Source organism: Harpia harpyja, chromosome 4 (assembly GCF_026419915.1).
Source record: "Harpia harpyja isolate bHarHar1 chromosome 4, bHarHar1 primary haplotype, whole genome shotgun sequence".
NCBI lineage: Eukaryota > Metazoa > Chordata > Aves > Accipitriformes > Accipitridae > Harpia > Harpia harpyja.
The window spans coordinates 42,423,436-42,447,494 of NC_068943.1; the positions used below are offsets into that span (position 1 = coordinate 42,423,436).

Genomic DNA, 24,059 nt, shown 5'->3' on the forward strand with positions numbered 1-24,059 from the left:
CAGCTCCCGCACCTGAGAGCGGCCAAACTCTTGCAGTGGCAGAGGTGGCTGCCAGGACCTCCTTCTTCACAGGACGGCAGACCAGCCTGCCACAATTACAGCTTCCGAGTTAAAGAGGTCTGGAGCGAACCTAACAGCTGGGAGAGGTCCAGATGGACAGCCCTGAGGACTCAGACAGGCTGCTCCTCCGCACGCAAGGTACGTCTCAGCTCATTGGCAGCATCCTTGGAGCCCCGGTGCCTCAGATAATAACATTCCTGTCTGCCATGTGTATTGCCACTGAAAACTCATCATGACAGGCACAGCCTGTTATTACAGGTTTGAGCAGCTTCTTCCCAGCAGGGCTTGAACCTCAGTTTGGGCCTCCAGGCACTACAAGCATCAAAAGGATATCCATTTTCTCTGAGCTGCCTTTGGCTGCCTTCAGATTCCAAACACTTGGTATACAACATGGTCCGTACAACCATTAGAAATCCCTAAGGTGTTTTTTTTTCCAGTTTAGTCCTCGGTCACATTCCCTCCGTTCTCCAACGTGCCAGGAGTGAGGTCCCAGTGCCTTATCCTGCACCTCTCCGCTGCCACCACTGCTGCTTGCGCTTGGGCTGGGTCACGCAGCTCTTTCTTCTCCATCACTCCCCACCACAGGCCTTCGCTGGAGCTCGGGAGGGCTCCTTGGCAGGACACGTGCTCCCTCCCTCTCATCCTGCAGATTCCTCTTCTTGTTTTGTGCACGGAGGGGAAGCTCTTCAGAGAACAAAGAAATCATAGGAAGAGGCAGGTTTATGCTGCCCCTCATCATGCCTGAATACGTCCCCGTGCTACACGGGGCTGCTCTTAGCGCATATTTTATTCTAGTTACTTGTTTCAACATTGAATAATGAAATGGGAGCTCCATTTGTGTGTGAAAATCAATGTTTTACACTGCAGCGCTTTGCTGTCTTGGTTTGATGGGCGCTACGGTTCTTGTATAATATTTATTGTGACTCCTTTTGCTTGTTGAGTTTCACATTTCAAATGGCTCCTCAGTGGCAATGGCAGATTAAAAGGCAGAACTTTGCTGTAATAAAACCATGGAAGCAGTGTAAAGAGAAGAGCTGGCGCTAGCCGTATCTGCCTGAGATCAGTGATTGGCATGTATGTCCCGTGCGAGGATGTATGTACAAGATGATGTTCAAGGTTTCATGCCTTGGTGGTGGTATCCGCTAAGGTCATATCTGCTTTGCCAGTTGACTTCAACCCCGGCCTCTGTCTGCATCGATTAGTCACAAACGTACTCTCAATGCGTGCCTAGGCTAAGCTCCAGCAGCCTGGAGAGGGAAATCGAGGCTTAGAAGAGCTCCTTAGCACAGATCCAGCTCCCCCTCGAGTGGCCCAGATGGCCGGGGCAAGCCAGAGCACCGCAGCACTGTCCACCCGCTGCTCTCCCAGTACGGCTCTTCCCCAGTTGAACGTGGACAGGCTTAGCCTGGTTTCCAGGGGGGGTCCGTGGCCAGCGGTAGATGGAAATCCCACAGTGCAGGGTGCTGCAGACCATTGCCAGGTCTGCGTTTTACTTGGCCATGTAAACACAATTTAGGCGGCCAGAAGGAGCGCAGGAGCTAGAAACCCTCCCATCCATTCTTGTTTCCTCTTTCTCGGCTCCACTCTTCCCTGATCAAGCCGCTGCTGGAAGTTAAAGAGGAACCCGACACCTCAGTGATTACACTTTATGGCTGATTATACTCTATGTCATCATATTTTACATCTCCTGTCATTTCAGTCCAAATGGACTGTGTTAAAATGACTCCTTACTCAACAGGGACCCAACCCAAAGATTGCTGGAGTAGGATTTTAAGCCATATAGTCTTATTAGATGATTCCTTCCCCTTCATCCTCAGGGAAACGTCCCATCTGGCCATTAGAATTGATGAGAATCTCTGTATTAATTTCACCAGGCTCAGATCAGCCCCTTAAATCTACTCATTAGCATCTTGAGTTAGATTTGCTACATTATCAAGTTAAATACATTTTTACATCCCTTAATTTCTATCAGCTCTGCCAAGCTGGTTTACAGAACAGAGGAGAGCTCGGCTTTCATTCCGGCTGCTTGATCTTCAACAGGATCTTAATTACATCCCCATCACACGCTACTGACAGTTAGTGACGCATGAACCGGCATTAACCCAGGCTGACTCGCTGAATTGCAGGCGAGTGTCCAGTGCCAATGATTTTTGTTTCTTTCTGTTAATCAATGAAAAACATACTGGGACACTTTTGAGGACCGCACAGCAGCTCGGGATGCTCTCTGTGCAAAGCCACATTTTGGGGCAGGATCACTATGTTAAGCCTGTGGCCACATCAGAAAGAGTTTGGTACAGCACAAGGACTCGGGGAAGCTCCTCGAGAGAAGCGCGCTCGTTTGCGTTTCTCGCTTCCTTTAAGTCGCTGGGAAGTTTATAGTTAAATGCACAGGTCAGTGGGAGAGAGCTTTTGGGGGGAAAATTCTCACCAAGGAGTCCCTCTCTTTAGGGGTTCTCATTAAATACCGGGGGAGAACACCCACCCTAGAGCAACACTTGGGTGGGTTTGGATAACCAAAGCGTTGCCTTCGAGCTCATTTCCACCTTTTGCTGGCTGAAGAACATTTCAAGTCTTCCCAGCTCCTGGCTCTCGGTGAGTTTCCCTCCACGGACCGAGTATTTTGGCCGAGCTCCTCTTCCCACCCGCCGCCTCCAAGTCTCCGCCTCAAGCAGCCGGAGGACCCCGCGGGATGCGCCGGCTTTCGGGGCTGCGGGGTCGGTGTCGTGTCCCGTCCCCGTCCCCCCCCGAACTCCCGACCTCCGCCGCCCCCCGCGGTGCCAGGCGCCGGGATCCGCGCCTCCCCGCCCGGTTTCCGCGGCAACGGGACGGCGGCACCCCCGCTCCCCCCCTTCTCCTCCTCCTCCTCCTCCTCCTCCTCGTCCTCCTCCCGTCCCCCCCCGCCTCCCGGGCAGTGCGCAGGCTCGGCGCGGCGGGCTCGGCTCCGCACACCCCATCATGGCGCTGAGGCGGCCGGCGTTCCTCCTGCTCCTGCCCCTCCTCGGTGAGTCCCGGTTACCGGAGCCCTCCCCGAGGGCCGACTCTAGCCCGTCCCGTCCCGTCCAGACCCCCCGGTCCCGCGTCGGTGGGACCCTCCGCGGCCGCGCATAGCGGGGAAAAGGGGATGCGCTGCCCCCTCGTCCCGATCGCGGGGGAGGGTGGAAGGATGGATGCGGTGCTCCGATGGAGATCCCAGGGTAGGGATGCGCTGCCCCGGGGCTCGGTAGCGGGAGGAGCGCGGGGAAGGATGCGCTGCCCCCCACCCTTGTGCCGGGGAGGGGAGGGATGCGCTGCCCCGACCCCCGGGGGGGGGATGCAGGGACGGGACGGGACGGTGCCAGCCCCGCAGCAAGGACTCGCCGGCTTCCCCGCTGGGAGTATGGTGCTGAAGGGGGGGTGGTGGTGGAGAAGAAACAGCCCAAAACCCCAGGTCAGCAAGGAGCGGGTCCAGGGATGAGGGTGCCAGGAATGTGCAGCCTCGGCAGGCAGGCAGGGCGGACACTAGTGCCTATTCAAGACCCGGCACAGGCGCCTATTGTTCCGGGGGCCCCGCATGAATGTTTGCAGTTTTAATTGCAAAAACATTTGCTAATTCCGCTCAGGAATGAATTTGGGCTCATTTGTTGTCTGGCTATTAATAGTGGGGGGATGAGGAGGGGGACAGCAGCCGGCGGGCTTGCATCGCCCTCCCCCTCTCCGTTTGCCCAGACGGCAGAAGGAGAAAATGGGATGGAGTGGGGTTAGGGTGACAACCAGCAATTGATTACTAAAATACATGGGGCTGCGTACGCGCATGCATGTGCATACAGACACAAATAACTGTTTTGGGTCAACTCAAGACTGAAGTGTATTGAAATATTTCAGACAGTTTATCCAAGGACAAGACAAATCTCCAATGACTCCAAATAACTTGCAGAGCCTCTCGGGCCTCAAATAAAGTGAGATTTGGGCACTATTTACCAAAAAAGTGAGCGGAGGGGTGAGAAGACAACTCTGATGCTCATCCGCAATGAGGAGATGGTTGTCACGTGCTCCAGGGTCTGTTGTTCACTTGCTTTACTGTGGTTTGTAGCAGAAACAGTTTCAGCAGGAGAAATTGGGAGGGCCTGATCCTGGAGCATCGCAGAGTCTTCCAGGTGCTAACCCTGGATTCGGATGCTCCCTTTGAATGAGAAAAATGACAGACTTACTTAACACAACTTTTCCTTACAGTTGGGCTGCAAGGCAGAGAGGTACCCCATTTCCTTCCTCTGTTATGGGAGCAGTGCCTAAGTGTCCCGTTGAATCTGGCCTAAAAGATAGCAAGACTCGAAGCGAACTGCAGATACTTCCGCGTTTCTTTAGACAGACAAATGTTGCTAAAACCAGCCAAACAGCACTAGTTTCACACCTCTGCCTGAGAACATTTATCTGGTGAGTAAACCAAGTGGTAACAGGGTTTGCTCTCCATTTAAATACAAAGGTTTATGGCCAAATTGAAGTGCCTCATCCTGTACTGATTTCCAGCTCTTTTCAAATTTGAGGTCATAAGCCCCAGAGAGCGGGCAGAAGTGAGGTAGGTTGAGGATAAAAAAGTTGTTCCACTATGCTTGACTTTACGTACTGGGGGGCATCCCACTAAGTTAAGGTTACGCTGTCAGCAGTACATAAAATTAAACATGGGCTGAAGCGTGCAGAGTTGGTGCTGGATAGGGAGATAGGAGTGAGACCAGAAGGATGCAGTTGATGCCAACTGACTATTTGGGGAAAAAAACAAGGCACAAAAGGAAGCTGACAAAGGTGGCATGATACTGAGATCCCGAGCTGCAAAACTCTGACCTGTACACTTTAGACTATAAGGTGCTGCTTAGACTATAAGCGCTGCGGAGCAGGGGTTGCCTCCTCCTGCAGTGTTAGTGCCAGAACGGACCCTGCTCTTGATCGCGGCCTTAAAACATTGCCACGAAACAGGAGCCAGTGAAGCATGGAGTATTCAGTGCATACGCAGCTCTAGGCACTAAAAGCATCTAAAGATTCTGCACATCAGAGAAATGCCATGGTCATAATTATACTAGTGGAAGTTACTGGCATCAGTGTTGGAAAGTGGAGCTTTACAGTTGACATCAGTGTTACGTCCTACCTTGAGGTCTCTGTTGCAAGCTTCCCCGTGGAAATGGGCATTTGGATTTTGAGGACTTCACATGCTGGACTGAGGGCAGAGCTGTGGGAGACCTTCCCAAAACTCTCAAGTATTTCCTGTTAAAAATAAAACATGTTGATACCTTTTAGTCCTTGATGGAGAGATACAGCAAGTCCCTGGCACATTTCAGTTTTAAAGCTCAATATATTCAAATCTCCCTTTGATTTAATTCTGGGGTTTTGGTAATAGGTTGGATTTTGCAAAAGGCTTTTCAAAATCTACGGAGTAGAAGTTCTCATTTCCTTTTTTTTTTTTTAATATATGAAGTCCATCTGTCCCAGCCACCAACAACTGTTCCGAGTCAGCTGTCAGTGCCAAAAATCACTCGGTGGAAATGTTGTTAGCTCTGTTGGAGTTATGATAAGTTGTTTGTTGGTATTTTCTGATGGGAAGTATTTGCAGTATTGCTTTCTTTTCAACAGGCAGTAAAAAATCAGGACAAACAGCTTTGAGAGCCATGCCAAAATCAGACGCTTAATAACATCTTCAAAAAAATTCTTAGGAAGGGCTTGGTGTTCCTATTTGGGTAAGCAGTATCTGGCATCACCACCAAAGAGTAGTTGGATGCACATCTACTTTACAGCTGTTGACAAAGAACGTGACACACCAGCACATTCCCTCTTGCTCTGAATACTTCTGAGAATTACTTGGTTACTGAAGCACAAGTAGATTCAAAGAGTAAAATGTGTTTTCTTTAGTGAGGAGAAAGAGCTGTGGACTGAGATGTTGCTCTGATCGTGAACTTAGGTTCTTATACTGACCTGTTTGTTTTCCTTGTACAAGTTGAATTCTGGGTCTCTTGGCCCACTGCAGCTGTTTTTCAATTATCTGTCCACGCACTGAGGATTTGCACCAGGAACACAGGGTGAGCTGCCAAAAATCACCTAAACAAGTAAATAAAGCGGAATGAGCTTCTGCATTTAGCTTCGCAAATAAGGACAAAAGCTGCTCCACATAACGGCTGTGGGTGGGCCTGCTTTCTGAGGCTCCTGCCAGTTTGCCCCTAACTTTAGCCATCTCCAACGGGTAAAACGTTGGTTAGCCCCCACTTGCTCCTGCTTTCCTTGCAGCTGACTTGGATTATTATTTAAGTTTCTCTTGCAAATTGCGCTCACTGCTTTATCATCCTTTGCGATGAGCCTTTGTGTGTTGAAGCAGAACTGGCCTCCCAGTTGTATATTTAGAGCTAATGCTTCACAGTTGATTGCATCAAGCCCTGATGATCCGGAGAAGGTTCGTGAACTCCTTACAGAGCAGGCCTGAAGTGGTGGGAGGGAGTTAGCAAGGGGAAAGATTTCCACAGACCAACAGGATCCCGAGTCCTCAAGAGTCCTTTCCTGCAAAACAAGAAGTGTGTATTGCTAACGTGCCCCTCGACAAGATTAAACAACTGCTCTATGCGTAAAAGCTGGTGGCCTGCTTTGAAACTGCTGTTTATATCAAAAGACATGAATTCAAGATATAAAATTAATTAAGATAATTACATTCTCAGTCTGGCTTCTCTATCAACTGGAATATGAACTGCACCATCTTCTTCCAATTGATAAGGGCTGTTTGCCTTCCCTCTGAACCCCTAGGGAGTATCATGTTTTTATGAGACACAGGATCAAAACCAAATTCAACCACTAAACATCAGTTCCATGTAGTGGCAGGGTAAGGGTGTGTGCCAGGCAACAAAACCCATTCCTTTGCTGAGTCAGGACATGGTCTAAGAACCATTTAATAGCTTTAATTGCACTAATGAATGTTCTGGACACAGTCTTAATTTTCACCCCAAGGGGCTGGATTGGCGTTTGGGTGCAGTTCTGTCAATAGCTGTGCTTGGGGCAGAGGAAATACCTGCTGGGTTGCAGTTCTCAAACTCCCATGCTGGAAAGGAGAGTTTTCAGTTTCGGAAAAATAAACAGTAATATAAAAACAGGACTTTTTTTTCTGGCTGGAAAGCTCAGGTCTCTGTTTGCTTATGACCGTTCAGAGTGCTAACACCCTCAGTATTGACTTGAGCTTAGAGGTATTGTTTGGAGAGTTTAATTCTTTTTCTAGAGACTTACCAGCAAAAGAGTACATTTGTGGGGAACAGGACAGCAAGGCACTCCGTCGACTTTGGTCTTAAGGACAACCAACTCCTCACAAACTTCTGCTTCTCATTTTAGATAAGTGGAGGTCAAGCAGGCTTCCTCAGGGGATAAATGTTGAGGGAGGTGTATATTAAAGATGTTTCCTGCACAAGAATGGCCAGCTGAGGTTCTGTTACCACTTCTTCCTCAGCAGTCGCTAACTTTGATTGCCTTGCTGCATTTCATACTGTAAGAAAACTTTGTGTGACTCCTGTGCAGAAGTTCAGCTGTCTAACACACAGCTTGGAAGTGCAAAACCAAGACAGCTGCATAATTGAGCTGGTGCCCAGTTCTTATTAGAGCAGCATCCTAAGCCAGGCCTTCCAATTTCTTAGAAAAATCACTAATATGCAAGAAGCAAGGTCTAGAGAGGGTGTTCCTCTGCAGTTCTTAAGTGTCTTGTCAAAGCTTTTTCTCTGCTGCGTTGGGTATTGAAGGAAATCACTTTTGGTGCATGTTCCAAACCAGACAACTGGCAGAGAAAAGACCAGCCGATGCAGAAGCAAAATTTATAAATGGGAGTTGGCAACCCCCCCCCCCCCAAACCAAAAACCCAAACCCAAAAACTCTGCAATTTCCTCTGCTCCTGAGAGCACAGTTGGGTAGGATTCCCATGAACTCACCTGCAAAGTGCTGAGAGTTGTCAAATGGGAGTCCAGTCAACACTGGGCTGGCATTAACTAATTAAAAAGAAAACCAGCCACATACATGCTGTAACCTGACAGCCCACAGGTACTTGAGATAAGCTCGAAAAATTAATGGGAATTGTTCTGTCATGCAAGAATCACTTGTCAGTATAAATAATATAATGTATTGGGTTATGTAGTGCCCCTTGTGGGATGGAGCACAGGGCTTAACACCGCATCAGTTACAAGGGGAAATGAAGGTTTCAGCGCAGCAATAGATGAAGTAGATGAAATTAAATTGTGTTCAGATAATGCTTGAGGTTTTCTTTTTTTTTTTTTTAAATCACAAATCCCAGGGATTTCAGAGTTAAAGCCAAAACACACTCTAACCTATTCCCATCAACATACCTGATTATTACAACACAAATGTGAGATCAGTGGGTTTTTAAGAGTCCTCTTAATTCATTTGGGCCCAGCTGCCTTATTTGAAGACACTGAACTTTAAAACTGCAATGTGCCAGGGACTTACTATATCTTGCATACGGCTAAAAGGTAGCAGTGGACAATGTTCAGCAGTATTTCAAGATTTTTTAATCACACTATTAAAAATGTATTTTGGTAGCCTAGGTAAGATTTTCTGCTGAGCTGGAGAAATCCACTGAAATCTAAGGGGATTTGTTCCCATTACGAGGCTGTGTTTCGAACGCCCATGGCTTCTTCTGAAAATCCCCGCCTTAATAAACTCTGGGGCAATTCCTTATATAAGTGGCCAGCATTTTACAGGTAGGGTGTAAATTGAGGCACTCTGTTTTAGACTCTGTTTTGGAGGGTGGAAGCATACTACTTCTAAAATTCAGGTCCATTGAAAGTGTCTGACTTCCCTGCTCACTCCCCCACCTAAGACACCTAATTCACTTGCCATTTTTGACAGTCTTGTCCGGTATGTCTCAAGATGTATAACCACGAAGTCCTTCAATGGTTGCTGAAGGAGCCCATAATATTCTACATATCCAAGATAAGTTAGAATTTTTGTTTCATTAGGAATAAGGAAAAAGACTGGCAAACAATGTCATGGAAGAGAGCTGTTCTGAGAAACCAAGCTTACCTTTTAACAGAGCTGGTAGTGAGTGCTCTGCCTAGCAGTCCTGCTTTTCATTCCCAGTAGAAAGGTTCCTGCCACTTCGCATCTCTCCAGGGTGGCTGTGTGCTCTCTCAGACCTGCTTGAGTGGAGTCAGTTACACAGCTGAGGACTTAACGATTTTGTCTGCACGTCAATGTACAAGGCTGTGCTTGATCTTTTAGGGCAAGATCAGCCATGGAGACAATATTTTTGTTTTGCTAGGATGTTATCCTTGGAAAACAAAGGCCTTGATAGATGTTACTGCTTTTACCTGCGTTACAGTAGCATGTGTATGGCTTCTGTTCGCAGATCGGCGTCTGTCTTTGCTAGGCGCTCTCAGAAAGAAAGAAAAAACTCAGTATACCAATTTGTGTCCTCACTCAATGAAAGCTACCCAAAAGAGTAATTCATTGCGCTACCGGGCTGCCATAAAGATGAGGAGCATTCCTTAGAGTATTGGATGATAATGGCTGTGTGAGCAGCCCTTGAATCACAGCAGTGGAAAGAACCGAGTGTCCAAAGGCAAGGCAGTGTCTACCACATACCCCCAGGGTCCATTAAGGAGATCGCTGCCTGCTAATGGACTTCCTCCTGAGGAGCTCTGGCTGCTAACACTCTCTTGAATGATTTCCTGGAGCTTACACACTTAACGGCAGGGAAGGTGTTGTGAAGTCCTGCAGTTCTTGCTGCTTCTGTAAAATAGCTTTTATCCCCTCAAAGGATCTTATCGGCCGCTATTTTTAATACCCACTTAAATCTTTGCTTTAATCTTTTTCTTCTGCATCGATCTCTGCAAAAGCCCAAAGATAAATATTTCTGTATACCCACCATGTTGTTTGGGGTTAGTTATTTTTAGAGCCTGGAAAACATCCCTTCTGTAGTAGCGAGGTCCTGTACATCAGTTACATACCTTAGAAAGGGAAGTCCCAGCTCTCTGCACAACAGTTACTTGTACCTCTGGACCAGCCCTGACTTCCCCGGCCAGTGGGACTCCCCCGTCCTTGGAAGAGTGGGTTGGTTTTCTTGAGGTGTTTAGATACCAACAACCAAGGTGGAAGGAGTAATACGCAGCTCCCTATTAGCGTGAACGATCTGTGCTTTGCTGACAGGACTGGATACACGTGCCATGAAACAAGTTAGCTTCAACCACCATCATCTCCTTGTTGATCTACGAGCTCCTACAGCAGAGGCGGTGCTGGTTTGTTTCCCTCTTTGGTCTTAGCTACTCCACTGAGATCGCGTGTAGTGTACATCGATGGGGCTGGTCTGATTTCTCAGGGAGCAAGGAGGCAATGGCTTATCTCGTTTCTTGTGCATGAGCAAATAGCTAATAATGGCTACAGCTTGGTTAGTGCTGATGGAGTTGCCTTTGAACTGGCGATCTGGAGATGAAAGGCAGAATGCCTTGTAATCGCCTCCTGAGTCTGTCTCATGGGTCAAGCAGAACTGGCTATTTGAGTTGGTAAGCATCCTTACGTATCTGGTGTTTTACCTTCGTTTTGGCCAGTTTTCAACATCCCATAAATAACAGGGCTGTGTGGAGCTCTGCTTGCCAAAGCTGCCTTGTGTGTGCTGGAGGGGAGGTTAAACCAGGTACTAACTTCTCTCTTCTTCCATCAGAAATCCTCTGGTGGGCCTGGCCGACTCACAGGTGTCCTCATCCACAGGCACTACGTGCTCTCCCACACAACAGGGCAGGATAAGCCCTTTGAAGCCTGCGTTTGGGCTGGCAGCAGCTTCTAAGGCACTCCGGTCCCCCCCCTCTCCCAGTTGCCAACTGCGCCTTGAGTTCTCCAAGTCAACAGCTGAGCTGTGAGCAGGGCTGATAAGTCTGCAGTGCTGGATCGCTGGGGCTTTGCCAGAGATCCCAGTTCACTTGCGGTGCTCTGTGAGCATGGGAGGACTCGGGGGCCTTTTCCCGACATTGCACCGAGGCGTGCTCGTCGCCCGCCGGCAGCCCGCTGTTGGTCAACAATAGTGATTGTTCTCCTTGCCCGGGGAGGCTCCTGGTGTTCTGCTGCAGGCTCCTTGATCCTCCTCTTTCTGCAAATATTTGGAACAGATCCTGTTTGGCTGTTCTGACAGTTTGACTCAGCTGGTAAATGACAAAGGCAAGCTGGACCCAGGTTGACCGTGATAACAAGTAGCTCTACAAAGAGGGGAGACGAGGGTCAAATTCAGAGATGAGGCAGCAGGCTCTGTGGGAGAGACCCAGAGGACGTGCAGTGACCTGGCCTCAACTGTTAGAGCCGGAGCTGGGTTGCATGCAGCAGTTCTGCCTGCAGCATGTAAGGGGATCCCTAACCTTCTTGGCTGTAACACTGCACAGTCTCGAGGCGAGCGTGTTTTTGGAGCTTCTTGTGGTCCACTGACAAACATGTCATAATTCTGGCTGCTTAAATATTTCCCGAGAGCTTTTCAATTCCTGGCTTATCCTCGGTCACTTCTGAGACACACATGCCGTACGTCTCACATCTGTCACTCAGCTTCATGGATGCGAGGCAAAGTCTTTCTTTGCTACAAAGGCTTCCTTCCCTCTTTTCCTCCCTCCCTGGTTTCCTTTTCCTATCTGTGTCCCTCATTGAGAAGCAGTAGCTCCTTTAAAGAAATGCGAGGGAACCCATTTGCAGAATTTACAGCTGCTTCCCGAGGCTTGAGTGTCCTCCTCTTTAACAGCAAGCTGTTAAGCATGTTCTTAAGTGGGAAGATAAGTGGTGTTATGATCCTTTCATCTTCTGGCTCAGAGCAGGCTGGAGATAACTGATAAAGGGATGACAGCAAGGAAGATGCATAGGCACCTTTGGATTTAATTCCTACTTTGCAAGGCAGTCTTTAAAGCACATCTCTGGTGGGAACACAGGCTGGTAAAATAAAGCTGGTCCTTCCTTTCTCAGCATATGTCTTTTCCTCATGTCTCTGAGGCAGATCCTCTGTCTGTGCCAGCAGAGCCGGTGCAGAGTGAGCTAGGTTCTCCATTTCAGAATCCTCCTTCTGGTGCTGACATTCGAGGGACTTGGCTTGAGTTGCCTCTAGACACTGTTTCGGCTGGTGATTTCATTTCCGCATTTCTTTTTTTACAGCGGTCCTTTGCGGATTTGAGCTGTACTTTAAACAGGGCTGCATTTGCAGTCTGGGAGTAGCAGTCTTGCACGTGATGGGCAAAGATGCATTCCTCTGCAAGGGTCTGTAAGAGAGCACACATCAGCGACAGCTTCACGTGGGTGGGAGTCTTCAGACCACTCTGTAACAGACTGTGCATTCAGTTCCAGAATTCCTGGTGTAGTCCCTCGTCTGCTGGCTGAAACAGGTGGCAAGCACATGCCTGTAAGGGTCTTTACTGGGGGTGGTCTTCAAGGTCAGCCGTATCCAGCCCACATTCCAGCTGAGTACCTCATCTTCTGGCCTGGCTGGCTCTGGGCCATCCAGCCCAGAGGTTCCTAACCATGGTACACACGCTGCTTGTCGAAAACAAACCACTTGAAAGTGCGTGTCTGCGGCACGAGCCTGTGCCAGCCTGCTGCATTTTCCTCCAAGGAGACGGGGAAAAGCGGTTGGGGCAGAATGTGTCAAAAGCTCAACAACACCTCCGAGGCACGCACGCTGCCTGGTGCAGCGGAGAGCCGCGGCTCATCTCACATCCCCGTGAGAGGAGGCAGCACCTGCACAACTCTAGTCCGTGGCGGGAGAGGCTGCCTCCACAGTAGTACGTACCACAGTCGCTGTTGGTAGCAGCGGTAGCTGCACAGATGAAGTTGGTGAGGCACTCTAGGCCTAGGAACATAGGTAAAAAGTTGAGCTATTTGAGTCACGGAGTTAAAGCCTTTGGCAGGGTTTTGGCACAGTTTGCAAGCAAGCATCATCCAGAGGAGACAATGCCTATGAGAAGACCGCATCCAGGTGCTGCTTCAAAGGAGCCCTAGCTAGCGCCAGGCTGTTTCCAAGTGCCTACTTCTGTCTCTACTGTTGTGTTAAACAGAGATTTCTGCTCTCAGCGCTCTACATGCGCTATGTGGTGGCAAGCCTTTTACAGATGAGGCTACACACCTTCCCGTAGCAAACCCCCGTCTATCTGCCTGGCGAGCCTCCCCTCTGCTTTATCTGGGGAGGTGCTGCATAGCTGAGCGGTGCTGGCTTTTTCCACCCTAGAGCTCTTGCATCACACCCCAAAGTGTGAACAGAGGCTGCAGCCTCCCTCTCAAATCGGCCCCCAGTGCCTCTGCACCTCGCTGTTACTCAGCACTTCTCGCTGACAGGGAATTAAGTAGGATTTCTAGGTCATTGTGGGCCTGTCAGGAGGAATCGTCTTCTGTAGACCTCATTATCAAGGCTCTTTCTGCAATGCCAGACTTCAGAACAATTGCTGCCTGGTTCCCTAAACACTGACTAATGAGACAGAGCTGTTAGCAGCAGTTTGCTAAATAAAGGCTGTTTCTGCCAGAGACAGAATAAAGCCAGACTGGATTTTCTTAGCTGTCTCTTACACAGAAGGTATTTCAAAGGACCCTTATTAAAATAACGAGCTAGATGTTGCTCTTGTGGTGGCTGCATAGGGTCAGTGCTTGATGTTAGTGCCAGGTGCTTCCCCAAAGCAGTGACTTCAAGTAACTTGTGCTCAAGTGACCTAAAAACCTCTCCGGCTCCCTTGGTTTCAGTGTATCTTGAGCATTTACCTGAGCTCCTGTGACTTTGTCCTGCTCTGATAGTGACTTGCTGCCTCATGGTGGACAGGCTGCTTGTAGCTGTCGGTGACCTCCATTTCCTTGGGTGCCATAGGAAGATATTGTTTGATCTCTGGGTTGTAGCAAAGCTTGCTCAGCAATCACGTGCATGGCTTTGGCAAGGCAAGGGATCCAGCATCTGAGCAGGTGGGACAAGTGGGACTGCTTAGAGGAGCGCCTTGTATGGCTGCTTTTGAAAGGAGCTGGAGGTTTGTAGAACACTGATAGGAGGCAAGTGAGATTTCTGCTTGTTCCTGGATGCCGAGCAGAAAGGACATAGCCCCCACTTGAGTAGCCTGAGGCCAGGTAACTTCTGTTGATGTTCCTGTAATGAGAATTTTCATCCTACCTCTCTTCCTGTTGTCAGAAGGGCCTGGATTAAAGATGAACTCTGAAGCACGATGGGATGGGTCTGATTGCCTCTAGCTGGAGCAGGGACAGGAGAGCTGGGGATTATTACTTGGCCAGTTTGCAGGTTTCTTTGAAGTGGTGCTTTGATGTGGCAATGGGAGTCCATGGAAGGTAAATGGTGTCTAGACAGGTTTTTCTCACTCTCTGTTGTTGTCTCTGAAGCAGCAGAAACGGTGCCAAACAGGCTGAACGGCTCCAGGATGCGAGAAGCAGAGCTATTTCTAGAAAGATGGAACAATGGTTCTTCAGGAGAATCCAAGCCGGCTCTCGCTGAACCCTTGTCAAACCTCCTGCAGGTGGAACGGCTCCTCTCTGTGCCCCATGCACTGCCTGGATCAGTTAATTGCAGCTAGATGCTATTAAGAGTGAGCAAGGGGCAGTCCAAGAGGTGGCCGGTGTGTTTCCAGGTGAGCTGGCATGGCAGAGAGATACAGGAGAGGTCCATTAACCGGTGCTCTGGTCAGCAGGGTTAGGAATCGAGGACATCAGTCCATTTTGGCAGCATTCGGAGAGGGATCAGGCTGGCTCCAGCGGTAGCGTGCTGAGAAAAGACTTCCTCGGTTTGGCTAGCTGGATGCTGCCAGGACTTGCCCAGCAGAGCTGGCCTGCATGCCCAGTAACAACTGTAGCCAGTGGTTCAGCTACACTGGGAGGGAAAGAAAAGGCAGGCCGTGGTCTAGAGAGACTTGTCGCTGGCTGGCAAGCTGTGCTGTCAATGCTGTCTTGGCTCTGATATGCTATCTCCCCCAGGCTGTTTGGGAGGGGAAGTGGAGACTGCATTCAAATGCCTATTGTCTGTCCTTCAGCTGGGAGCAGAGCCAGAAGAGAGAGTGGCTCTGGCAGCATCTGATACAGGGGGCAGATGTTAGGGGAAACATACTCATCCGTAAAACGCTGTTGCCGGGATTTTCAAAGGAGCCTCAAAGGTTAAGTGCCCATGTGTTGGAATGTGTACATGAAAGTCAAGAGAGAAATCCTGGGCTCCTGGGATTCCTGCTGGGCTTGGGGAAGCTTTTTGAAGGTAGCTCTTGGCCACGGGGACAAGCCCTTGTGCAGCATCTGTGGGTTGTCCAGGTGACTGCTGTTCTCGGCCCCATTTGTCTCAGCATAGCTGGGAAGAAGGGCAAAGCCACACAGTGCCAGATTTGATCTCTCGTGGGGGCCTTCAGAGGTGTGCAACTGAGTTCAGTCTGGCTCCGCTCTCCTGTAGCCAGCTGCCAACTTCTGCAAGCAGGCGCTGAAAGCGGAGTATTTCCTGACCCTGCCTGTCCTCTCCCTTCACCCCTGCCAAAGTAGGGCTCGGCCACAGGTTTCAAGCAGAGCTGGAAACTTGGCACTGAGGCAAGGAGCAGAAAAGAGCCCAGCTTGCTCTTCTGTGTCTGGGTTGGCTTCTGTACTGCTGTGGGGAGTACAAATATGTTCCCAATCTGTTTGCTTCACTGACGTGACTCCAAGACACACAGGCAACAGATACACTGACCAAGAAGGGGCCATTGTTAGAGGGACCTTCCTGACTGTGGCTCTGCTGTAACCAACCAACCGCTGCTGCTCTCCAGCGCTGGACTGCAGCCTTACCCGTGCTTCATTCACAGGATCCAGAGCGCTTGTTCCTCCCGGGTCCCCCAGCTTTAACTGCACATTAGCACAGACAAGCCAGGGGTTCATTCCTGTTTTACTCAATTTATCCATCCACGTGCCCTGATCTGGCCTTTTGATTTACATGCTCATCTCTGGCAGGCAGGTATTAAATCAACCTGTAGATAAAAGAAGTTACGAGCATTGCTTCCCTGTGAACCGCCCCAGACGTTCACTGACACATTGCTAATTGCACATAGGCAGACAGCAGGCAGATAGTTTGCTCTGTGCTGGAGGCTGAGCAGCAAGAAGCCCGGGGAAGGGAGTGATGGACGGATGGACAGGTTAGCATTTTGGCTAAGGAGGAATAAGGGCCCCAAGAAAACCAGAGAAGAGGAAGGGAGTTACCTCATTGGTTTCCAGCAGCCAAGGCAGGGTTGTCTTCTGAGAGGTTATTTCCTTAAGCTTTATCCAGTCCGATTTTAGTTGTGACTTTTATGAACAATAAAGGCTTCCATGGTTTCCCTTGGAGGAACTGGAATGAATCCAAATAGATTTTAGTGCTGAGAAGCAGATCCTGTTATTAATGTCAGCCTAATCATTTCTATCTCCTTCCCACCTTTTTTGCCATTCATACTCCTAAAAAGCCTGCAGGTGGTTATCAAGTCCAGTCCACCCTCTTCTTCAGCTGCTTCTGAAATTGCAGACCAGATTGCAGCCTCCCCTGGCTTTTAGGGTCTGTGAGAGCATTTAATATGCCTGCACCAGGCTGGCGGGGGGATCATCCCCCATGCCTCAGGAGGGACCTGGCAGTGCGACATGTAAACCCCAAAGCCGGCAGGACAATGAAACAGAGATGAGCTGAACTGGGGACCAGCACACGCTGCTGGGCCTGTGTCTCTCTGGGAAAAGGGCCTCTGACCAGGACTCAACTGGGAGCATTCAGCTGAGAAAATTCTCTGCTAAAAATAGCAGCAGGAGATGTTTAAGGAGAAAAAGAAGTCAGGGTCTGGAGAAGTTAGTTCCCAGATATGTGGCTAATTCAACTCCCCCAGGACAAGTAATCTTTTAACCCCTCCGTGCCAAGGCTCATTTCTGCTCTACTAAACAAGCTTGCCTTTGTCAGGAATCCAGGTTGGGACAAGCCAGAATGGCTTTTGTCCTCACTCTTTGCTCTGATACAGCATTACTTTCCTTACTCTTCCTCTGCTCATTTATGCTAGCATCTTCCTAATAGTGCTCTGTGTCAAGCTTTCCATCTTTATCTGTGTGTGACTTCATTTGGGCTCCCTTTAATTCCCGATGTATTTCCTAAGAAAATAATCTCTGTTGAACCCTGCAGCACAACTCCCTCTGCAGGTTTGCAGCCTATGCTGAGGCTGATGTTAACAAGGTAAGTCTTTTCAGATCTGTTTGCATGATTCAGGGCTGCCCCTAAGAATGATATTCCCTCAACTCACATGTCTTCAGGCCTGCACATGGCTTGAGCAGCTTTCTACTGAATGCCTTTTTCCCTTGTAGATCTGCATCCTTTGTTCTGACAGATTCACTGTAAAGCTTCAAAGCCGCCTTACAGAAGACGGCCCCACCTCTCCAGCGTGGAATGACGGCAGTAGTTTCACAGGCTCTTGGTCGCACGCTCATAGGCAGATGTGAATGTTCCCTTGGTGCCTGCAGTCAGTCTCTTGCAACGTTCATTTGTACATGTTTTGTGCAACGCATTAGCTAGACAATTGTGTTTTATACCCGAGGCTAGAATTATACACACAAAAAAGACAAAAATGATACTGTAAAATCGGAAAAAATGTTCTTAAAAAGAGAGCTGTTTTCAGCCTTGTCATAAATGATTTCTCTGTGTGCTTGCTCACGCCCTCTCCTGTTCCCTTCTCTAGCCTACTCTCAGCTCTTGGCTCTGATGACTACTACTGTCTTCCCAACTCCCATTTTCCACAGGAAGATGACATGGTTGGTCTCTGATAAGCAGAACTTCAGATCTGTGTTTTGTTGGTCAAGCTATAGGCTGGAGGAGAACGGAGGATCAAGAGATTAGAGTCACAGACAGAGGAATAGAGGATTATAGGCTAAAACCCTGCGAGTCTCTGTATTGATGGTTGGGACACAGCCAGACGCTAAAGAGTATTGCAAAGCCTGGTGCTGATAGCATATCCGCTTATTTCCTGTCTTTGCATTTCAGGCAGCTTTTGATATATGTGTCCTCATCAAAAGCCAGGGTCAGGCAGGTACCGAGCATCCTAGCTCCCGTCGAAGTCAAATACCTGCTGAGATCAAGTCTGTGCCTTGGCTGGCGCTCAGCCTGGAAAATGTCACTTTGGCTTGTGAGATTCTCAGCAATCCTTGAGTCAAATTCCCACACAAGACAAAAATAAAGGAACTCGCCCCTTTTCCCGTTACAGTTCATTCTGTCTCCCTGATCCTGGCCCTCGATCCCTGCCATGTCTCACTGACTTGACTCTGCCCTGGAGACTTCCCTTAGCATCCGTCTGCTGCAATGAGAGCCCTGCTGGGAGGAAGGGAGAGGACAGGAGGAAGACCATCGCCCCTGGCTCTTATCACAGTTATCTGCTGGTTACCTCCCACTTTGCACTAATTTGGTATCAGCATCTGCGACTTTTGGGAGGAAAGGGACTTGCTGAAGTGAGAAGTAACGTAGGATGTGCCTGTGTGGCAATTCTTGGGGCTGGCTAGGGAAACAATGGAAGGCAAGTGGGAATAGGCAGGAAGGGTTGGTTTCAAATCTGCCCTGTGCAAATATTGCCCCTTCTCTTCAGTGCTCACCATTTTTGTTCCTGGCCTTTGCTTTTGCTTTTTGTAAGGCACTCTCATCCAGTAAACAGATCATAGAATGGTATATCCACTGCTGGCTGAGGTAGTGTGTTCCTTACTCTTCCTGTGACTTCCCATTCCTCAGTTTTTTCCTCCAGTGAACTGGAACGGTACATCCTTACTGAATTGCAGGAGACATTGAATTTGAAGGGATGAGGCTTAACTGATAAATGTGCAGCATTTTAACAGATGAAAACGATCATGGGGAAACACTGCATGTGAGAACCATAGCAGACACCCAGAGGTCCAGCCAGTTGTATTCCTTGGGTTTTTGTGCCCAAAAGCAGAGGTGGGGATGAGCTGACCTCCTGAGATCCCCTCATGTCCCATTTTCTGTGAATGCACTGATTTTCATGGTCTGCATTGGCTGTGAGCCAGACCAGTTTGAAGATGTAATTATGCTGTCCATTTGTTAATGAAAATGGCGAGAACAGTGCTCTGTACAATGTGACTGTTTTTATATATGCCTAGCCAAGTGATCTGTAATTGTTTCCTTGTTGCCTTATTTCTCTTCTGGCTTTTGCCAAAGACTTGGTGCAGACGTAATTAGAAGCTCTCCTGCCTAATGGCCTTCCCTCAGAGCCACACAGAAAGGCCACCTGCCCCTGTTTTTTCCTCCTGGAGCATCAGCGTAACATTGCAAGCCCAAAGCATCTGTGGAAGGGGCTTGACCTCAGAGGACAGTAGCAAGGCAAAATAAATGATCTGGGCAGGACTCAATTCCCTGGTTAGTGGTATCTAATGCAATGCAGAAGCTTGTTCCCTGTTTCTTACCCTATTCCCCGTTGCTTACCCAAGGAAAATGAGGCTTTCAGTTCAGCCTCACGTTTCTTTCTTGGGAAGGGAGAAGCAATTCAGGAATGCAAGGGCTGGTAATAGCCCCTTCTATGCACAGCTTTCCTATTCATGACCTTTCTGTTCCCTCTCCATTACCCTTCATCCCAGATTTTGAGGGGCAAATTCTAACTCTTTCCATCTTTTCTTTGAGCTGAAGGTAGCCCGAAATATATTACAGAAAGAGAGGCAATCTGACATGCTGGAAACTCTCTAGCCCTTGCTGCTTCCATCTTAAACTCTTTTAAGTATTAGGTATTAGTCATCCACCCAAAGCATTGCTTCCTTCCCATCTTGCACGTACATTCAGTGCTTTCCAGGAGAAGAGCCAGAAACCGGGGTGTGAGCTTGGGAAAACAGGATAGCTAGGACCAGATCGTGCGCAGATTAAGGTGTTGGGCAAGGCACGTACAGCTACATCTGCAAAGTATTAAATGCCCATCTTCCCCTTGAGGTCAACAGCATTTAGATACCTTTGTGGAGCCGGCTCTTGGTCTCTCGAGCCGTGTCTGTTCTGATGGGTGAAAAGCTATTTCAATAAAATGGGCTAAGCGTGCTAGGCCCTTCAACCTGGGAGCTTTCTCCCCAGGTTGCCAGCCGTTGGCTCAGCTCTGGCTCTCTCCTAAACCATCTGTGCTCCCTTAGGGAGAGCAGAGCATGAGAACCTGCTAGTGGACGAGGTCCAAGCTCAACATGTCCAGCCAAGAGCTCAGACTTATGCTAAGACTGTGAGTAAGCTTGAACTCCTCCTGTTCGGGCAGCTCTGGAGCATGGCTCATGATGCCTTCTCCTCGCACGGGCCTAAGGATTTGCAAAGTGGGTGGCGTGCAAATCTGATCTGAGAATAGGCTGTCTCACATTTGTGAAGGTGCAGATATGCAGGGCCTTAATAACTCATCTCTAAACGTGCTGCGATGCCATGAGCAAAACGGCAACCAAAGATTGTGAAATTCTTACCTCCAGAAGCCCTTGTCAGATGGATATTTGAGGCCATGTGTCTGCAGCTGCATCCTAACGTGACGAAACCAAACTTTGGGAAACCATCAGAAAGCAGTGTGCAGTCCTCAGCAGGCAACACCTACGCTTCCCTCCCTGCATGGGAGAGAGGAGGAATGTTTGTCTGCTGAAGGAGGCTGCTTTACAGAGAGGCTTTTGTCTTAAGAGGGCTCCGTATCTTCTTGATAGCAACCTGTTTCGCTACTGAGTGTGGGTGTGTAGGCTGTGTGTATACCCATGGCTTTGCAGTCTCATTAGAAGGTAGAACAGTAAATCCTCCTGCCCAAAAGGGGGGAAAAAAAGAAAAAAAAAAAGGGGGGAGGAAAAAAGACTGCGTGCATGGTCTGGATGCTAATGGGCCTTCTCTGCAGCAGATACAGTCGGGTCTTTAAGGTGCCAGTTTAAATCAGGAGATTTAAACAGGTTAAGATTTTGTTCCAGAACTGTACGTACTTTATTCACAGACAGGCGTCTCCTTGCCTTGTCTAGTGGTGAGCAGGAAGAGAGTGAATTAAGAGCAAAATCTGGAATTCTTGCATCTTCAGATGAACACAAATACTCAATGGTCTTCCACACAACTTTGTCCTGTGGGGTCCTGGTCCTGCTGAGACCACCAGAGACTCCCGTATCAGCATTTCAGAAGAAACAAGTGCCATCAGCTAGCTACCTAAGAGAGGAGAAAAGCAAAAGTCAGAACCATGTGGAATGCCAAACTCTGCTCTGTAATGTTGCATTTGCCGTCTCTAGGTTAATTATGCTTCACGTTCCCTGCCCAGGTGGGCACATCTCCTCTGTTTGTAGGTGCCTCTCGGAGAGTTGGCACCCTTTTCACTGAGCAGTACAAACCGTGCATCTAAAATAAGTCATGCTGTTTCATGATAGCTGGTAAAAATAAAGCCTTACTAGCTCAAGCAGCTATAACAGCACAGAGGATTTACGACTGAGTGGGTTTTTTCCAGGGTGGGCCGGCCACAGTCTGGTGATGGCCTTTTTATAACCGTTATCAGCTCCCACACAGACCAGGTCCATCTGTTACTTAATTTGAATGGAGACACCCCTAAGCTTTTGTTCGCTAATCTCTCGCTGCACATCTACATTGTTCTCTAGCAGGGCAGCCCACCAGGCTTGGCTTGCTGATCTCGGGGAGGTGCCATGGAAAACTGGAATAAAAGAAAGGCACGCAGCTTGCTCTGGTCACTTGACCAGCATGGTCCACCTGCCTCCTCCCTTATATTAGCTCTAAGGGGCTTTTAACCTGCAGCTCGGATGCCAGAGCAAACATACAGCCAGCTCCTTGGACTGGAGGCAAGGTTTGAAAGTGAAGACCAAGTACGACAAAACGCTGATGCACCCTTTATAAATCTGGTCTTTATATATCACAAGTACATTTAAGTCCCCGAAGGTATTCCCAAAACCCCAGCCAAAGGACAGTTGGGCAAAAAACCCCAAAAACCTAACAGAGCGGGTTACGCATTTTTTGGTGTCTCGTTCCTATGCCATACCGTGTTGCCTATCCCATACCACCTTGTCTATGCTGGCACGAGTTGCGTTGTGGAATCACAATGAGATGCACAGGGGATAGAGAGGAGGGAGGATAAAGAGCCTGAAGCACCGAGAGACAAAAGGATGGATGTTTTGAGGTGCAGATGGTCAGATGTTTCTGAAAGTTAGGGTTTATGGTGATTTCCTCAAAATAAGCTGAGGGCAGAAACCTGGCTTCCCTCTTCCTTGTCTTATCCAGTCCAGCACTGCGTGGCTTCCTCTGCTCTTCCTCTGGAGGTTTCGCACACATTTAACAGTTAGCTTCCTCTCTACTGCATACACACAACACTTCTAAGGCAGGCAGGGACAGTCCTGGGGTCAGCTGGGCTGCCCCTAACAACAATGCTCGCCTCCTGCCTGCTGCTTTGATCATCTGTGCTGTACTGTCCTTGTCACCCTTTCTTTCACTGCAGCTCACAGTATTGAGGATGGATGCTCTGGGGGCATCTCCAAACTAGCAGTCATAAACATGCTGACATGCAGAGGGTTCAGCTAACATGTTTCTAACACCTAACAATATATCACTCACTCTCACTCAGTAGCACTCCTGCTACACAGAGTAACCATCCAGAAAGCAAAGATGCTTAACAAGGCGTGTGGTTTATAGCAGCATTCCCACATGGCTTAGATGCACTTTGAATTGCAAATCAAGCAATGGCTTAGTGATGATAGACACCTCAAGCAAGGCATATTTTTGTTGCTTTAGTGGGCAGGTGTTTAAATACAGCTGCATGTTTTCGTACTGCTTGTGCCTGACAGTGCATTAACTAAAATTACCGTATCAGATAACTGCAATATCGGCAAAGCAGCATGGAACGATACTGCAGCGTAAACTGTTGGCAGCAACTTACTTGAACTGTTTCCTGGTCATCCTTTTTACCCTGCCTGTAATACTTTAGCAATATTTCACCTCCTCTTCAAATTTCTGCCTAGAGTTTTTAAACAGAGAAGAGATTGGGGCGGAAGGAGATGGAAGGTCACACTTTGCTTTAAACCTGGTACAGAGAGAGGAGATTTAATGCAGTATAGTTCTCTATAAAGCTGCTAGGTTTTTTTTTTTGAACCTATAGTTTCAGTGTAGCATTTTAAAATGATTCAGATAACATGAGTCACAGTAACAAGCATGGGCTGGATCTCTTTAGCTGAAAGAGGTGCCATAAGAATATGCTATAGACTTCACTGCCTTGTCCTGGATTCTATTTTGGAGAACTGATGGCATTTGGGATTCAACCATATGTCTGGCTGAGTCTGGTAGGTATTCGGAGATGTAGCACATACAGATCTGGTAGGTGCGTCTGTTGTGGCATGCATACTGCTCTGGAAAGGAATGCATGTCTATGCCTGGCTGTTCTCCAAATCCTGGGTGCTGAGGCCTTTAAAGGGAGATTTACATAACACAAACCCTTTCCTGTTTATTTGCACTGGGCTGAAAGAAGCCTAAAGGAACATCTTTGGAATACTCTTTTTAAAAGGTGGCAGTTGCCACTAACGATGATTTAACACGCAAAACAAAGCGACCCATAAGCGTGTGGTCACCAAAGAGACAACACTTGCCAACAGCAGGGAAATGTGACATAGCACAGATGCCCCAGCTCCTTGAACAGGAGAGTGCTAACAGCTGGGAAGCACTGGCTTGGTGCAGATTCCTCCAGCCCCAGGGAGACTGGTGAACAAGGGACACCCCAAAGTAATGCTAAGAAGAGCTGGAAAGGTGTTCTGTTCCTGCTCTACAATCTGTATGGTCACTTGAGGTTTTTGGGTTGGTTTGCCCCCTGCATAGTTGTAGCTTTCTTGTAATTTAGAACATGCTGCTTGCAGTATTCTTCTGCCACACACAGAAGGATAAATCTGTCTTAGCAGTGATTTAAGCAGCCACATTGATCTCTGCCCACAGTCAATCCATGTAATAATGTCAGAACCTCTCACACAGTCTCCAAGGAGCCAGCTTCTGTCTAAAATTTGTTGACATCCTGCTTTGTGCCTGAGGGATAGGCCTAAATCTCTCGTGTTTAGTGGGTGGGAAAAAGCCTGCTGTGAAC

At 48.5% G+C, this 24,059-nt stretch overlaps 1 protein-coding gene and 1 long non-coding RNA gene across 3 annotated transcripts in view; one reads left to right on the top strand and one right to left on the bottom strand.

Moving 5' to 3' along the window:
- The first annotated feature begins 2,937 nt into the window (after positions 1 to 2,937).
- JAM3 (junctional adhesion molecule 3) overlaps positions 2,938 to 24,059 on the top strand; it is a 32,139-nt gene continuing 11,017 nt past the window's right edge. Inside the window, exon 1 of the mRNA XM_052786413.1 lies at positions 2,938 to 3,061. Coding sequence (XP_052642373.1) covers positions 3,016 to 3,061 — 46 coding nt within the window. The 5' untranslated portion in view covers positions 2,938 to 3,015. The remainder of the gene's footprint in view (positions 3,062 to 24,059) is intronic.
- LOC128141551 (uncharacterized) lies at positions 3,881 to 8,054 on the bottom strand. 2 transcript variants are annotated; one of them, XR_008235100.1, is made up of 4 exons: positions 7,288 to 8,054; positions 5,998 to 6,573; positions 5,177 to 5,292; positions 3,881 to 4,219 (listed from the first exon to the last, which is right to left on the bottom strand). It is a non-coding gene; the product is annotated as an uncharacterized LOC128141551 (long non-coding RNA). The 2 variants fall into 2 exon arrangements; XR_008235101.1 differs by having other exon boundaries at positions 3,881 to 4,348.